At 45.4% G+C, this 17,435-nt stretch overlaps 1 protein-coding gene across 9 annotated transcripts in view; it reads left to right on the plus strand.

Annotated features, from left to right (window-relative positions):
* Positions 1-265: 265 nt before the first annotated feature.
* The window catches only part of nectin1b (nectin cell adhesion molecule 1b), a 268,322-nt gene continuing 251,152 nt past the window's right edge, over positions 266-17,435 (plus strand). For 6 of the 9 annotated variants that reach the window (XR_007935820.1, XR_007935822.1, XR_007935821.1 and 3 more), the window contains exon 1: positions 266-1,165. Coding sequence is in view for 5 of the 9 variants with exons in the window: in XM_051931781.1 (XP_051787741.1) it covers positions 1,120-1,165 (46 nt within the window). In the remaining 4 variants the exon portion in view is untranslated. The remainder of the gene's footprint in view (positions 1,166-17,435) is intronic. The other 3 variants (XR_007935823.1, XM_051931784.1, XM_028808456.2) reach the window with 2 other exon arrangements.

Genomic DNA, 17,435 nt, shown 5'->3' on the forward strand with positions numbered 1-17,435 from the left:
TCCCTTGCAACTTTAACAATGTGACGCCATTGGCCACTCTGCTAAGACCAGTACCCACCCGTCCACTATTTAATCCTTATTTTTAAATTGGATCTAAAAAGGATCGATTAGTTTTAACGGAAGCATTTTTTTTTTGCCTTCCTATCTCTAACTCTGAAGTTTATCTGAGCCTCTTCATCTATACCTTTAAATTTCAAACTGACCGAAATTAGCCCCGCCCTCCTCATTTTCATAGAGGCCCCTGACGTCACTGAACGAGTGCCCGTTCAGCGCGAGCCTGCCAGGGTTTGGAGCATTTGGGAGAGAGCGAGGAAGGAGAACGAGTGATCTGCTGCGCGTGCAAAGGGGCATCATTTTCATAAAGCCTCTGCACCACCTCCACTCCCCTACCCCACCCCCTACCCACACCCCGAGGCCGCGCAAGAAAGGGCCAGAGCCCCCCACCGCCACCAGGCAGAGGCCACACGACAAAGGACAACTGCCCACCCGAGCCGTGTAGAGAGACGAGCACACCCCGGAGTCCCTCCAGAGCTCCAGCATCGGAGGGTTAAGAGTCGTCAAGAGGAGTGCAACAGCTGGCAGGACCCCCTCCTTCTCTTCTTTCTCCTCCCCAGCGCCGATCCGTGCAACAGCTGGAGAGACCCAGTAGAGCCGCCGGCGCTGCGGTGCGCCTTTGTCTTGGGAGAGGATTGATTGTATTCCTGGGAACTTTCTGCGGCGCTCCTTATATATTTATATATTCTCGCATCTGAACGCTGAGTCTGAGAGGAGCTCCGCAGACTCGAGGATCACGGAGCTGCATAGCTAAACTTTTCACAGGTCTCGGCTGCCCGGGAGAGGGAGCCTCTCTCTGTAAACAAGCGCGCATCCTGGAATTACTGAGGGGATTTGTCCGTGAGTGCCTTCCGGCGTGATCCCGTTATCCGTTGTACAGATCTGCAGCGCGCACTCCGCCTCGGAGGAAGATTGTCGGAGGCGGAGGGTCCATTCCCGGTCCGTAGTCGACTCTGCTGCTTCTACTAGCCTTTGGAATCTGGAAAGTGCCGGAAGGGCGAAGCGATCGGATTTAATTCGTATCTTTTTGGAGGGAAAAGACATCAACAACAGCAGACTGTGGCAATGCTATCGAGTTGTTGGATATTAGTGGTGGCGGCAATCCTGCCAGGTAAGCGGGATGGGGAAAAGAAAAGCAGAGACACCCCGATTAGCTTATAGGCACCTAGGATTAGAGGGCGCAGGGGAATTGGGTGACTTGGTTTGTGTGTGTTTGTGCGTTTGGGGGGGGGGGGCGGGGGTGGTAGGGTATGGGGGAGAGGTCTACTGGTGGATTGGAGAGGGGTAATCTGAGCTTCCGAAATTGAGTGATTTCGGTCAAGGTCTGACAACTTAGTGTGTCTAATGTGTGTGATTTGGAAGCCGGCAGATATGGGCTGCTCAGTTTTTCCTAGCAATGGAGAAATTTGGCTGCTGCTGTATTCCGCTAAGCTGCACCGGGCACACACATAGCTTCTTAGGGGAACAGACTGGCATACCTGGCTGCCCAAGGTGAACGAGACTCCTCATTAGCAGCGCTGCGCACCTGTCGCCTCACCCCGAGCTTCCTATCGCACTCCCAAAGCTTGAACGCAGGAGCCACGCTTGCCTTGCCAGGTGTGCCGCACGACTCCCCGCGCGCCTGTCTGATGGCTTCGCACTCACCTGTGTGTGCTTAACGAAGCGGTGCTTTATTCATTTTAGCAAAATATACTTAAGTTTTTGTTTCAATAAGAAATATGGGGATGAGAAATCGGGACAGTTAAACGAACGAGCGCGATCGACTGAATGGTCTCCTCCCGCTTGTCAATTCTCTTATATTCTAATAAATGTGCACCTTTACTGTATACCCCATAGCAGCTAATGCACAAATAACAGTCTAAAATTGGTAGAAGTTCGTATCTCTTATAGTGCTTTCTTTGCAGCAAACGTGTCATCGAAAGTTATTACAGTTATTATTATTTTTGTCACGCTTGTGCGAGTCCCGTGGGCTCTCTGCGTGTTTTCTGTAGCGGCTGTCCGCTCCTGTTTGTGTTTTCGATGAATCACCCATTAACGTGAACGCGCTCAGCGTTGCACAATGTGATCTGCTCACGATCCAATGCCTCTCGGCACTGTCATTTCTCTCTCTCTCTCTCTTTCTCTCTCTCTCTCTGTACATCGTACTGTATACTGCTGAGATGTTCTCCATGTGTAATGTAGATGCACTGGGGAACTTGAATCTCTATACGCGATCTTTTTATTGCCAGCTATACTTAAAACCAGTGGCTTAAAGCAGATTAATTCGTGATATTCTATGTGACTGTACTGCCTGATGAACGATGGCGATCATTGTTTTTATTAATGCCCATTTCCGCAAGCACGGGGCGCAGCGGCTCAGGCGCGTCATTGCCGATACAGTGAGTTCGGACGCAGGTTCTACTTCTCCATGTTATTTTTTCACGAATGCGTATCGCCACGTTTTTTTTCTTCCTGTCCAAAAGTATGTATCTAGTAAAAAATAAAATCTGATATCGAAGACGTTTAAATCACGTTTGATAATTTCTGGCTATTAATTAAATTCTTGACATAGATAGATAGATAGATAGATAGATAGATACTTTATTAATCCCAGGGGGAAATTCATATATTCCAGCAGCAAAAATATTAAATTAAAGAGTAATAAAAAATGCAGGTAAAAAAAAAACAAAAAAAAACAGACAATAACTTGAATAATGTTCAACGTTTACCCCCTCTGGTGGAATTGAAGAGTCGACATGGAGCAAGCGCACCTATGGGAAAGATAATTGTGATCGGACGTTCAGTGGGTTCTGTTTGAGGTGCGCAAACCGTTACATTATCTCCCAAAAAATACTCTTAATGGGTAGTTTGAAATGACCTCGTGAGTCCGCGACCACTGAACTCGCGAACACTGCAGGCTTGGCTCCCGCCGCGGAATTATCTTCGTCTTTCCAAGACTTCACATGATCAGCACGCAACGGTTTAGAAAATAAATGGTCCAGCCTTCCTATATAAGACTTTAGACAATAACGATAACAGAATGTCATATTCTCGGTTACGTACGCAGCGTTTTTCTTAATTTGGTATTTTTTGAAGTCGAGACTCGTTTGGTTTACGGTGGCAGAGATCATAAGAAATAAAGCAGGCGTCCCGTTAAAGATACCCGGCTCTTCGCGACTTCTCGATTGTATAAAATATGCTAAGATATTTTCATATAGATGACTAACTTTTACGGGCGGCACGGTGGCGCAGTGTTAGCGCAGTAAGAGGTCCTGGAGCCGCTTCCAGGATCCTCCCTGCATGCAGTTTGCGAGTTCTCCCTGTGTCTGTGTGAGTTTCCTACGAGTGTTCCCATTTTAGGTTAGGCGGCAGAGTGCAGGGCTTCAAGTCCATGATGGAGTCGCGGTGGGCATGGACTGAGCATAGGTTGGATATGGGAGGAATCATCTTTTGAAGATGTGGATTTTAACAACTATCAATGGATTGGGATTCACATGGCAGATGCCTGCCTTCTGCCAAAATGGTCGCCGACCTGAAATGGGATATGTCTATCTTGGTTGGAGTGCAGGGCTTCATTGACTTGATGTGGAATTGCTTAGCTAAAATGAAATGAGGATGAGCTGATCATAGAGTGGATATGGGAGCAATCTTGAAGAGGTGGATTTTAAGTCATGCTATTGTGGGCGTGTGTCTGGTTGGGGGGTTTGGGGTGTCGGGGTTTCTTAGGGGTTGGATTCACATAATAAAGACCCGCCTTCAGCCAAAATTGTCTTTGACCTGAAATGGAATATGTCTGTCTTGGTTGGAGTGGAGGGCATCATTGACTTAACATGGAATTGGTCATCTAAGATGGAGTGAGGGTGGGCTGATCATAGACTGGATAAGGGAGGGATCTGTTTTTGAAGAGGTGGATCATAACAGCTATGGATGGATTGGGATACTAAACAGGAGAGACCCGCTTTCAGATAAAATGGACAATGATCTGAAATGGGTTATGTCTACCTTGGTTGGAGTGCATAGCTTCTTTGAGTTGACATAGAAATGTTCAGTTAAGATGGATGCAGGGAGGGTGGGAGTGGGCTGATCATACACTGGGTATGGGAGAGATCTGTTTAAGCAGAAGTAGATTTTAGCGACCAGGATTCGCTTGCTGGTGCTTAATGAGACCCTGCTCTGTGCGTGTGTTCACCCTGTGATGGACTCGGCAGCCCGTCCAAGGATTGTTCCGTCTTCTTCCCTTTATTGTAATAGGCTCCACTGGGTAAAGTGGGTTTAGAAGAGAGATGGATGGACTAACGTATTTTTATTTTATGTATACTAGTCACGTGTCCTCCTTTTTCATTGCTGTTTTTTTTTCTTTTCTTCATTTATTTAACTGCGCTGGCGATCAACGGGAATGTTAAACGCACTCCAGAAATCCATTATTTCATGAGCTAGTTGTGGCTGCTGGAAGTATAGCAAGGAAAAAAAAATGTAAAAATGGAATAGTTTGCTGGCCAGAGTCTGAGCAGAAAGTCTTGCCCGGAATATGGTGGCCTTGCCTTTTGTTTATTTATTTTTATGTATTTATTTTTTTAAAGGAAGTTGTGATGCTTCCCGTATCTCCTGCGATGGCGGTGCAGACAGATTGAGGGTGAATGCGGAATGCTGGCTTTCCCTTTGAATTAGGGAGGTAGCTCATGACAGTCAGCTTTGACATGGACTCCGTAGAGAAGTGTCACCTCCAGCACTATCCAGTCCATCCTGAGAAATCAAGAGATTTAACACCTTCAGTATCCATCCATTTTCCAACCCGCTGAATCCGAACACAGGGTCACGGGGGTCTGCTGGAGCCAATCCCAGCCAACACAGGGCACAAGGCAAGGAACCAATCTCGGGCAGGGTGCCAACCCACCACAGACCTTCAGTATCCCCCGATTATCCCACCCCGTGAGCTCTGATGTTAAACCCGACGAGTGTCCCCTAATGCAGCTTTATAGGCGAGCAGCGACTGGCCGCGATCTCCACAAAAGAGCAGACCTAATGAATGGACCCGCCGTGAATTATTCAAGAGCTCCTCCTCGCCAGCGCTCCGGTTTCAAAAGCACATTTCGTGTCCAAAAAGGGCTAAATAATTGATGTCTCATTCTCGAATGTACAAATACACAGGTATATGTGTCACCAGCATACGGGGGGGAAAAATAAATAAATAAATAAATAAAAAGCTGGCGGTACGCAGCACGGTGCCTTGATAAAAAGCGCTGGGAATTTGATCCTTTCTGACTGTTTTTTGGGGGGGGGTGTAATAAGTTCACAGAGACTTCACTTGTTATTGATGCCCTCCAGGTGACTTGTCAATGGGTGCAGATTTGACAATAAAAGGAGCTGGGAGGGATCGAGGCCAGTTGTGACTTGACGGGCTGACTCATATCCCGGGATGAGAGAACAGCGCTGACTACACGGATACGATGGTCTGACGAGGCTGAGAAGCTTTACAGTGGTGTTGGTTATGTGGTGGGGGTGTTGGTTGCGTTTCACATGGCAGAGACCTAAATTCAGCCAAATTGGTCATTGATCCAAAATATGTGTCTGCCTCGGAGTGCAGGATTTCATTGATTTGACGTGGAATTGGTTGTGACCGTGAGCTGATCGTAGAGTCTAGAAATGGGACTGATCTGTTTTTGAAGTGGTGGATTTTAAAATCATCAGTGGAGGGGGTCTTGCGGGGGCTGAAGTCACATGGCAGAGACCTGCCTTCAGTCGTAATGGTCATTGACCTGAAATGCGACGTGTCTGTCTTAGAGTGCATGGCTTCAATGTCTTGATGTGGAATTGGTCTGCTATGACGGAGCGAGGGTGCATGTGGGCTGATCATAGTCTAGATATGACAGGGGTCTGCTTTTGATGAGCTGGATTTTTTTAGAATAACTGTGGGTGGATGTGTATGTGTTTTGTTTGTTTACTTGGGAGAGACCTGCCTTTAACCCAAATGGCCATTGACCCGAAATGTGACGTTTCTGCCGTGGAGTGCAGGGCTTCACTGACTTGATGTTGAATCGGTCTGCTAGGATGAAGTGAGGGTGGCCGTGAGCTGATCGTAGTCTAGATATGGGACTCATCTGCTTGTGAAGTGGTGGATTTTAAAATCAGCAATGACGGTGGTCTTGGTGTCGGGGCGGGGAGGGTTTGGGCTGAATTCACATTGGAGAGACCTGCCTTAAGTCAAAATGGTCATTGACCCGAAATGTGACGTTTCTGCTGTGGAGTGCCGGGCTTCTTTGACTTGGTATGGAGCTGGTCTGCTCTGATGGAGTGAGGGTGGGTGTGGGCTGATCATAGTCCAGATATGGCAGGGGTCTGCTTTAGATGAGATGGATTTTAAAACCACTATGGATGGATTTGTGTTTTTTTTGGATGGGGTTACATGCAGGTGAGACCCTTGTTTTAGCCAAAATGGCCATTGACCTGAAATGTGACATGTGTCATTTTGGCGTGCAGGACTTCATTGACTTGGTGTGGAATTGGTTGGCTAGGATGAAGTGAGGATGGCAGTGAACTAATCGTAGTCTGGATATGGGACTGATCTACTTGTGAAGTGGTTGATTTTAACATAAGCAATGAGGGTGGTCTTGAGGGGGGCTGAATTCACATGGGAGAGACCTGCCTTCAGTCAAAATGGTCATTGACCCGAAATGTGATGTTTCTGCTGTAGAGTGCAGGGCTTCTTTGACTTGACGTGAAGCTGGTCTGCTCTGATGGAGTGAGAGTGGGAGTGGGCTGATTAGATATGGCAGGGGTCTGCTTTTGATGAGGTGGATTTTTCAAACAGCTATGGATGGATTTGTGTGTTTTGGGAGAGTTTACATGCTTGGTTTAGCCAAAATGGTCATTGACCTGAAAAATGACACATTCCTTTGGACTTCAGGACTTCACGTGGCTTGACATGGAATTGGTTGGTTGGGATGAAGTGAGGATGGCCGTGAGCTGATTGTAGTCTAAATATGGGAGTGATCTGCTTTTGATGGGGTGGGTTTTAAGATCAAATATGGGGGTCTTTGAAGTTGGGGCACTCTGTAAAGAATTGCCTTCAGTGAACATGATCATTGCTCTGAAATGGGACATGGCTGCCTCAGAGTGTAGGGCTTCATTGACTTGATGTGGAATTGGTCTGCTATGATGGAGGCAGGCTGGGAGTGGGCTGATCATAGAGTTGATAAGAGATGGGTCTACTTGGGGTGGCTTTTAAGATCAGCCGTTGGGCAGCCTGTGATTATGGGAGCTTGTGGATGTTGGATTCACATGGGAGACATCAAATGGTCATTGACCTGAATTGGGATATGTCTGCTTTGGAGTGTCTGGCTTCATTGAGTTGACATGGAATCAGAGTGAGGCTGATCATACACTGGATATGGAATGAATCTGATTTTGACGATGTGGATTTTTAGAACTCCTGTGGATGGAGATGTGTGTGTGTGTGTGTGTTTTGGGGGTTTACATGAGAGGGTCATGCTTTTAGTCAAAATGGTCACTGAAATGCAATGGGACATGTCTGCTTTGGCATGCAGGGCTTCATTGACATGACAATGACTTAGTCAGCTATTATGGAGTTAGGGTGGGCATTGGTTGGTCATAGACTGGATATGGGAGGGATCTGCTTTTGACGAGGTGGATTTTAATAACCATGCTGGATGTATCTGTGTCATTATTATTAATTTCCGGGAAGTTTCCAAGGCAACTTTCATGATCAGAGGGAGTAGTTGGAGCACAAACAGGATAGTTGGCTGGCTCAGGGTCATAAAGTAAGGCTAGAGGTTATGGTTTCAGTCCAGTACCTTATAGCTTCACCACATTACCAAGTCATTGACAGGACACAGGGTTTTGAGGAGGAGGGCTTCAATGATGTTGCACAGGGTGGATCAGCTTTTGATAGATAGATAGATAGATAGATAGATAGATAGATAGATAGATAGATAGATAGATAGATAGATACTTTATTAATCCCAAGGGGAAATTCACAAATTGGAGCAGATGATCCACTTTATGAGATAAGAGAAACTCATTTAAGTATCTGTGGAAGTCCGTTTCATGGACTGGGCACAGGATGAATATGGGTGAATCTGGTATTTGATTAGGTGACCATTTGCCGTATGTTGGATTAATCAGACTTTGTGGAGATGCTTTGACATGGGATCCATCTTTTTAGGTGTGTCGATCATTAACTGTAATGCACACATCCTATGTCAAGTCAGAGCCACCTGCTCATCAATGGCCCTTCCACCACATGCCCAGTGATCTGATATGGAATTGATCTCCTGGATCGTTGACTAGACATGTGATGGATCTGCTTTGGGTGTTGGAGGGAATGTCCACAAACTGCATCCCATTTTCTGAAGTGAAGATCTAAGTCATTAAGGCCCATTGGTCCAATGCCCCATACTGTAAAAATAAAGTTGTGTTGGGTTAGCATTGACCACACAGGGCTGGGCCTACTTTGGAAGAAGAATAATTGATTGTATGTTGATTGAATCCATTTTGGGGATGTGAAATGGGATCAATGTGCTTTGGTGGGTGAGGTGGGATGATCACCAAATGTAACCATTCACCCACAGGACAACTCATTAAAGCCCATTGGTCCAATGCATTGTCATCTAAAATGGAAATTTTCCTGGGGTAGCACTGACTGGGCATAGCTGGGGGGCTACATCAGAAGAGTAATCATTGACTTTATGTTGACGGAATCAAATTTTGGGTTGTGAGATGGGATTGATATACTTTGATGGGGTAGGTGAGATGATTACCCGCTGTAACCCACCTTCTCACGTACACATACACTCTAAGTCAACCCATTAAAGCCCTTTGGGCCAACACCCTTTGACCTAAATTGGAAATTTTCCTGGGATAGAATTAACCAGGCATGGTTGGATCTACTTTGGAAAAGTAATGATTGACTTTATGTTAACTGAATCGATTTATGGGATGTGATAAGGGATGGATGTGCTTTAGTGGGGTAGGGGAGATGATCACCAAGTGTAACCCTGCTTCTCACTTGCGCAATCACCCTAAGTCAAGTCATTAGATCCCATCAGCCCAATGCCCCATGATGTAAAATGGAAACTGACCTGGAATAGCATTAACCGCGTATGGCTGGATCTGTTTTGGAAGAGTAATCATTGATTGTATGTTGACTGAATCTGTTTTTGGGATGTGCTGTGGGATAGATGTGGTCTGGTGGGATAGGTGAGATGATCATCAGCTGTAACCCACCTGGCTAGACCAGCCTTGGACGAGTAATCATTGACTTTATGTTGACGGAGTTGGTTTTTGGGATGTGTCTTGGGTTGGATGTGCTTTGGTGGGCTTGGTTAGATGATCACCAGCTGTAACCCACCTTCTTAAGTGCCCAAGTCTATTAATCAAAGCCCCTTGGTCCAGCACCCTATGATCTAAAATGGAGATTGTGCTGGGATAGAATCAACCAGGCATGGCTGGATCTACTTTGGAAAGGTAATAATCGACTTTATGTTAACTGAATCAATTTTTGGGATGTGACATGGGAGGGATGTGCTTTGGTGGGGTAGGTGAGATTATCATCAGCAGTAACACACCTTCTCAAATGTGCATTCACCCTGAGTCAACTCATTCAAGCTCATTGGTCCAATGCACTGTTATGTAAAATGGAAATTGTCCTGGGATAGCATTGACCACACATAACTAGACCAGAAGAGTAATCATTGACTTAATGTTGATTTAGTCGGTTTTTGGGATGTGTCATGCGATGGATGTGCTTTGGTGGGCTTGGGTAGATGACCACCAGCTGTAATCCAACTTCTTAAGTGCCCAAGTCTACTCATTAAAGCCCCTTGGTCCAACACCCTATGATCTAAAATGGAGATTGTCCTGGGATAGAAGCAACCAGGCATGACTGGAAGAGTAACCATGGATGGAATCTTTTCTGGGGATGTGACATGGGATGGAGATGCTTAGAAGTGATGGCATGGAGTGGTCATACTTATGGCGGGCCTTTAAGGAAGTGACTTTCACATTTAATTGCCAGACTAGTGATGAGTCTGCTTCAGGATGGTAGGCTTCACTTATCTGCCATAAAGGTTTGGGGTTTTCACCATTGACCAGGGGTGATCAGGGCTGGTGGTTCTGTTCCGTGAACCTCATAAATCCAGACAGGAGCTGAAGGTGGACTTCAATATGCCGACCTGAGGTTTAGGCAGACATGCCCACCCCGTGCTCTGTGCTACTGAGTGGCTCCCTGGTAATGGGCTCGCTGGATATTGTGTAATTATATTAATTATTGCTCCTCTCAAGCGGAGCTCGGTGTCGTTATGCAACAAGGAAGCACATCTTCAAAGTTGATGAAGCGTTTCATTTTTTTTTCTCTTTCTAAAAGTGTAGCAAATGAAATCCATCTGTGCCAAGCAGGCTGTTTCATGGAACTGGAGGGGCTGCTCACTTGAAAGTGGCCGATTTCCACTGCGTTTGGCTTTGGCTTGTTGGCGGTCAGGGTAGCAGGAGTCAGCCTTAGACTATTGACGTTTGCTCATTTTGGAATATTCAATCAGTCCCGGGCAAGCTCTGCTGCTGGACAGCATCACCGGGAGGATTGTACCTGGCGCAGGAAAGCTGAGCAGAAGCTCCCATCTGCAGATTGTGAAAGACTCCCAAGCCGTCTGCCTAGGGGAGGCTCATTCTGGAATGACGCTCCGAAGCCCCGTCTGTTCCGATTGATGGCTCGCTCGTCATCGCCGCTCTTTCTCTTTCTCCTTCACCCAACAGCTTGTTTGAGGCGGTTGCAGGATTACTTGGCCGGGCTCCAGGCTCAGAGAGAGCCCTTGTTCTGCCATTGAGATGTGATCAGAGAGATGGCACTTACCATTAAAGTGATGATGATGATGATTGTGGTAGTGGTTTTTGAAATTTAACCCGAGGTGGGGTCTCATTTCACTCTCCAGAGCCCGCAGCAGCTGTGAGGGATTCTTCAGGCTTGAAATCTCTCCCATACCCCGAGTTACTACCGAGCCCCTGAACCCATGCACAGCTGAGGCTGATGTTATCCCAGAGTCTGTCTGTAGAGTGCAGTGGAGGAGAAGACTTCGGGGAAGTCAAGGGTTCAAAGTCCTACCCGTCCATCTAAACCCAGCGGGGTGGTGTGGCCTCTTGGTGCTCGACTCGGTTCATCACATCAGCCCAGCCCCTTCACTGTGCCGTGTGATGGGCAGAGGCACCTTGGGGGGTCCTCACACAGACACGGAGTAAGAAATTGAAAGTATGGACCCTGCAGCGGGTTAGAATAAGGAGACTCCCCTCACACTTCACTTCTTCTCAGTCTCCATTCATTCCAAGTTATTCTTCCGACTGTTCCTTCAGGAGGTCCTGAAACTGGGCAGCGGTGGGAGACTGTCGGTGTTGACCAGAGAAGACCCGGCCACTGCGTCGGTGCTTGCCGGCTTTATTATCACTTAATTACTTTGTGGTTTTGTCACTGCTTCAAATGGCTTATTCCAGTCTGCTGCCTTTTTGAATAATAACCGTTTATTGATTAGTCAGTCTCCTCCGAGCACGGCAGTCACATCCCACCTCCCTAAGATGTGCAACTTAGATTAATGGGCCAGCGTGAGTGTGAGGCTGGACGTGAGGGTGTCTGGTGGCAGGCTGGAATCTTAGCTGGGACAGACTTGGTGACTCTGTGACTATCGTGGCAAATGTGGATGGAGGGGTCATCTCCATTTATTATACGTACTTAATGCAAATATTACAAACTCTTTGGGCAGACTCAAAGGGACTCGGTGCTCTGGTGGACTTTGTGTGCCCTCCAGTCTACCTGTGCCAGCTTGTTAGAGACGTCTGTGAGAACAGCCAGTCATCTGAATAACTGCACAGTCACGACTACAGCAATCTGACCAGAGCTCGTTGGGGGCGGCTTTGTGTGCTGCACGTTACTGCGGTGGTCTTTGACAGGCTTTAAAGAGCCGGTTAGAGACAACTGCAGCAATCTGTCTGCAACTCATTAGCGACATGCACAGCCATCCATCGAGGGCGCGTTACTGACAGCTACAGTCATTTGTCCTCCGCTACATAAATCTAAATATCATTAAGAAGTGAAGATTAGGCCGCCATAGCTAGTCAGACAGGGACCGCTAGTCAGACAGGGTCGGTCTATCTATCTATCTATCTATCTATCTATCTATCTATCTATCTATCTATCTATCTATCTATCTATCTGTCTGTCTGTCTGTCTGTCTGTCTGTCTGTCTGTCTGTCTGTCTGTCTGTCTATGATATAGTGCCTTTCACATCTATCTATCTATCTATCTATCTATCTATCTATCTATCTATCTATCTATCTATCTATCTATCTGTCTGTCTGTCTGTCTGTCTGTCTGTCTGTCTGTCTATGATATAGTGCCTTTCACATCTATCTATCTATCTATCTATCTATCTATCTATCTATCTATCTATCTATCTATGATATAGTGTCTTTCACATCTATCTATCTATCTATCTATCTATCTATCTATCTATCTATCTATCTATCTATCTATCTATCTATCTATCTATCTATCTATCTATGATATAGTGCCTTTCACATCTATCTATCTATCTATCTATCTATCTATCTATCTATCTATCTATCTATCTATCTATCTATCTATCTATCTATGATATAGTGTCTTTCACATCTATCTATCTATCTATCTATCTATCTATCTATCTATCTATCTATCTATCTATCTATCTATCTATCTATCTATCTATCTATCTATCTATCTATCTATCTATGATATAGTGCCTTTCACATCTATCTATCTATCTATCTATCTATCTATCTATCTATCTATCTATCTATCTATCTATCTATCTATCTATCTATCTATCTATCTATCTGCTATATAGTGCCTTTCTTTTCACAGAAATAAATCAGTATGAGGAATTCAAAAGATACTAAATAATACAGAGAGATAGGTAGATATGAAAGGTGCAATATAAAATCTATAAAGGTTCTTTTTCTTTCCCATCAGCAGTATAGGCACTTTATAATAAAGAGATGCTGAAGCCACTGTATAATACATAGAAACAGATTGAAAGACACTATAAAATGCATACAATTATATGAAAGGCACTATTTAATTCCATTATGTAGATATAAAAGCTTAATACATAGAGATCAATTTGAAGGCACTAGATAGATTGATAGATAGATAGAAAAGTCTCTATTTAATGATAGATAGACAGATGAAAGGTGCTCTGTTATAGATAGATAGACAGATAGATAGATAGATAGATAGATAGATAGATAGATAGATAGATAGATAGATAGATAGATAGATAGATAGATAGATAGATATGAAAGGCACTATATAATAGACTGATAGACAGAGATATGTAAGCCACCATATAGGCAGAATATAATAGACTGAGAGATATGTAAGGCACTACACAATTCATGCAGAGGTCTGACGTGCACCTTATGATAGAGAGATATTCCAGGCGCTCTAATCGAAGTCGAACTGAAAGGCACTATACACTCCATAGCTAGACGGGCACAGAGTGCCTTTCCTGTTTCTGTGCTGTGGGTCATTAGTCCCTGCTAATGAAGTCTGTTTCTCTTTTCTCTGTTTCTCTATATTTTTGTATCTCTATTTAACAGCAGCCAGTTTACTTGGAGCAGGATGGAGGGGGGCAGTTTGGGGGTCTTTGGGTGGGGTGTGTACTGCACTCCTCGCCCCCACTCCTCAGTCCGCCCGTCCTCTATTTATTTCTTCAAGGTCATTGTTCTTCTATTGTTTAGCCTTTATTGTGGCCAGTGCCAACACGGGGTGATCCCCTCCGGTAATGGGGTCCGTGTCACTAGTCTCTGCGGTGGGATATTTTTTTTGGCAGATCTCAGCACTTTAGTTTTCCAAGTAATCTGATAATCTAGGGCTTTATTTTTTATTATTTTTTATTTATTTTTTGCTAGGGACATCTCTGCTTAGGGTGAAACAAAGAACTTTTGAGTTAAAACTGGATCAGAGCCTGAAGCGAGAAAAGGCGGCTATTATAGGATTACAGCAAATTCGATTCTAATGATAAAATAACAAAAGGCCGTTTACAGGATGGGGCCTGTGCGGCAGCTAAGAAGGCTCTGCTTCCCTGATATGAAGATTTGCAAACAGGTTCGTGATGGGCACGTCACACAACAAAACACCCCCACAGTGCCCGCCCTACCCCCCATGAGTGCCTTTGTTCTTCAGGATGTTATTTATTTGGGCAAGAAGCAGACTTCTGGGGGTCACACGCAGGGCAGATTCTGAAAGGTTGGCTGAAGGAAAGCCGTAACAGAAGAGCAGCACCCCCTGCTGGATATGCAGGCTTTGTAGTGGTGGCCATGTTGGGGCAGATACCACCAATTAGCCCAGTAGGGTACAACTGGCTGTGAAAGCTTCAGACCCCTGGCAGTGAGAGAAAAATAAAAAAAAGTACATATACAGCGCCACCTACTGGCCATAAAGACTTTAGTACTGTAAGTTTAGTCTTAGCTGTCAGTGACAACAGTGCCCCCTGCTGGCTGTGGAGCAAAGCTGAGAGCTGATAGTCAGAAAGATCGGCACCCCCTAGTGGCATTGTAGGTGAGGTAGAATGTTCATTTAGGCTGACAGTGGTAGGCAGGAGGCAGTAAGAGAAGAGCAGCGCCCCCTGCTGGCTGTAAAGATAAGTGAAGCTATCAAGCAGTGGTGAGTGTGGCAGAGGACTGCAGAATACCCCCCCTGGTTGACATTTAGAGGGTAGATGTAGGGAGGCGCTAAGAGCAGTCTAGTGCCCCCTGCTGGCTGTACAACTGTGCTGAGAATGGCAGAAGTAAGTCAGTGACCGGAGAGAAGTGCGGTCAGTGTTTGTTCAAAGCTTAGGCTTTGAACTTGTGGGGAACGTAGCATGAGAGGGGAGGCCATGAGAACAAATAGCACCCTCTGCAGGCTGAGAGTAGTGTTGTTAGATAGATAGATAGATAGATAGATAGATAGATAGATAGATAGATAGATAGATAGATAGATAGATAGATAGATAGATAGATAGATACTTTATTAATCCCAATAGGAAATTCACATAAGGTTAAGGTGACTGTATGTGAGAGCAAAGCACAGCAGTGCCCCCCGCTGGCTGTGAATGTCATTGGAGCTGTGGTGAGTGTAGCAGAGAGCTGCCAGTGAGAGCAGAGCAGCGCCCTCTGCTGGCTGAGTGGATAAAACAGGCTTTGAAGCTGTGGTAAGGGTGGCAGAAATGGGCAACTAGAATCAAATTAACAGAGGAGATGTAGCAAGAGGAGAGCAGCGCCCCCACTGGGTGTATAGTCTTTGGGGTTGTGACAGAAAAGAGGCAATAAGACACCACATAACCCACTATGCTGGCCATGAAGATAAGGTGGTTGATGGACGCCCCGTCATTTTGACTGAGAGCATGTAGTAAGAGTTGAATAGCGCCCCCCGGTGGCTGTGAATGTAAGGTGAGTAATGGAGCTATGGTGGGAGTAGCAGAGAGCAGTCTGCGAGAGCTCAGCAGCGCCATCTGCTGGCTGAATGGATTATATGGGTGTGAAGCTGTGGTGAGGGTGGCAGAAAGGCAATTGGAACCAAACAGCCCACCTTGTTGGCAGTCACGGAGACTCCAGTAAGGTTGACCGAGAGCATGTAGTTAGAGTACAGCAGCTCCACCTGCTGGTTGAAATGATAAAGCAAGTTTTGAAGCGGTGGTAAAGGGGGCAGAAAGAGGCAATAAGAACATAATAACCCCCCTCACCCCCAACAGACAGCACTGAGTGGGCTGTGATGATAAGCTAATACATAGAAGTCTAAGAAGACTGGCAGAGGACATGTAGTACGAGTAGAACTGCGCCCCCTGCTGGCTGCAGAGCCTCTGGAGCTGTGCCACGGGTGAAGAGGCAGTGACAGCTGCCACTGCTGGATGTGTTGATAAGGCAGGCAATAAGAGCCAGCTGACCTGGCCAGAGTTTGCCAGGGGGCACACACTGGCAGCTCCTCCTGGCCCAGCAGATTGCAGGTTTTCTGCATTATGGCAGCCAGCTGATGCCCCTCATTGGCACTGCAGAATGAGTGGGCTGGCAGAGTTCTTTCTTTCTTTCTTTCTTTCTTTCTTTCTTTCTTTCTTTCTTTCTTTCTTTCTTTCTTTCTTTCTTTCTTTCTTACCAATGCTTGTTTACGCCCATGGCTCCTTTGGTTGGCGGGTTTCATCCTGAGGTAGGACATGAGCTCACGCAGAAGCCCCCCACTCAGCCCTCAGCAGCGCAGTCATTCTGAATTGAGGCCGACTGCAGCTCGCAGCTCCTTTGTCGTCCTCTCCTGTCCTCTGCTGTCTTCCCCACAATGGCAGACGCTCTGTGTTCACACAAACGGTTGCAGGCGCTGAAGATTAATCTGGGGCTGTCATACTGGTGGGGCTTATCAATTCATTATTTAGTAAAATAAGTTAATACAGTCATTAGCTGAATTCACTCAATGTAATCAGTTAAGCAAAGCTGCCTTTTTGCTGCTGGGTTCAAGAAAATAAAGAAGTTTGCTGATAAGATGTCTCCTCCTCTTCCTCACATGTGTCATAATGGAAAGGCAGCAAGTCTGAAAAGGCCAAAATCCTGCTGACAGAGAAGTTGCTATATAAGCGACCATAGAGAAGATGCGATATAGTGCGACAGAAGATTAGTTTAGAAAAGGCACTATAAAGGTTAACTAAAACAATGTTATATATGTAACCTTAACAAAGACCATATATAGGTTACCTTAGAAAAGATGTGATAAAGACTACCTTAGAAAAGACACTCTCTGAGTTACCTTAGCAAAGATGCCATAGTGGTAAGCTTAGGAAGACGCTATATATGTTAGCAAAAGAAGATGCTATAAGTTACCTTAGAAGTGATAACATATACAATCGGTTAGCATAGAAAAGACGCTATAATGGTTAGCTTAGAAAAGATGGTGTATAGGTTAGCAAAGAGAAGATGCTATATAGGTTTGCATAGACCAGATGGCATATAGGTTGGCATAGAGAAGATGCCATATAGGTTGGCATAGAGAAGATGCTATATAGGTTTGCATAGACTAGATGGCATAAAGGTTTGCATAGAGAAGATGCCATATAGGTTGGCATAGAGAAGATGCCATATAGGTTGGCATAGAGAAGATGCCATATAGGTTGGCATAGAGAAGATGCTATATAGGTTTGCATAGACTAGATGGCATATAGATTGGCATAGAGAAGATGCCATATGGGTTTGCATAGATCAGATGGCATATAGGTTGGCATAGAGAAGATGCCATATAGGTTGGCATAGACTTGATGCCATATAGGTTGGCATAGAGAAGATGACACTTAGCTTGGCATAGAGAAGATGACACTTAGCTTGGCATAGAGAAGATGCCATAT

Source organism: Erpetoichthys calabaricus, chromosome 9 (assembly GCF_900747795.2).
Source record: "Erpetoichthys calabaricus chromosome 9, fErpCal1.3, whole genome shotgun sequence".
Classification (NCBI taxonomy): Eukaryota; Metazoa; Chordata; class Cladistia; order Polypteriformes; family Polypteridae; genus Erpetoichthys; species Erpetoichthys calabaricus.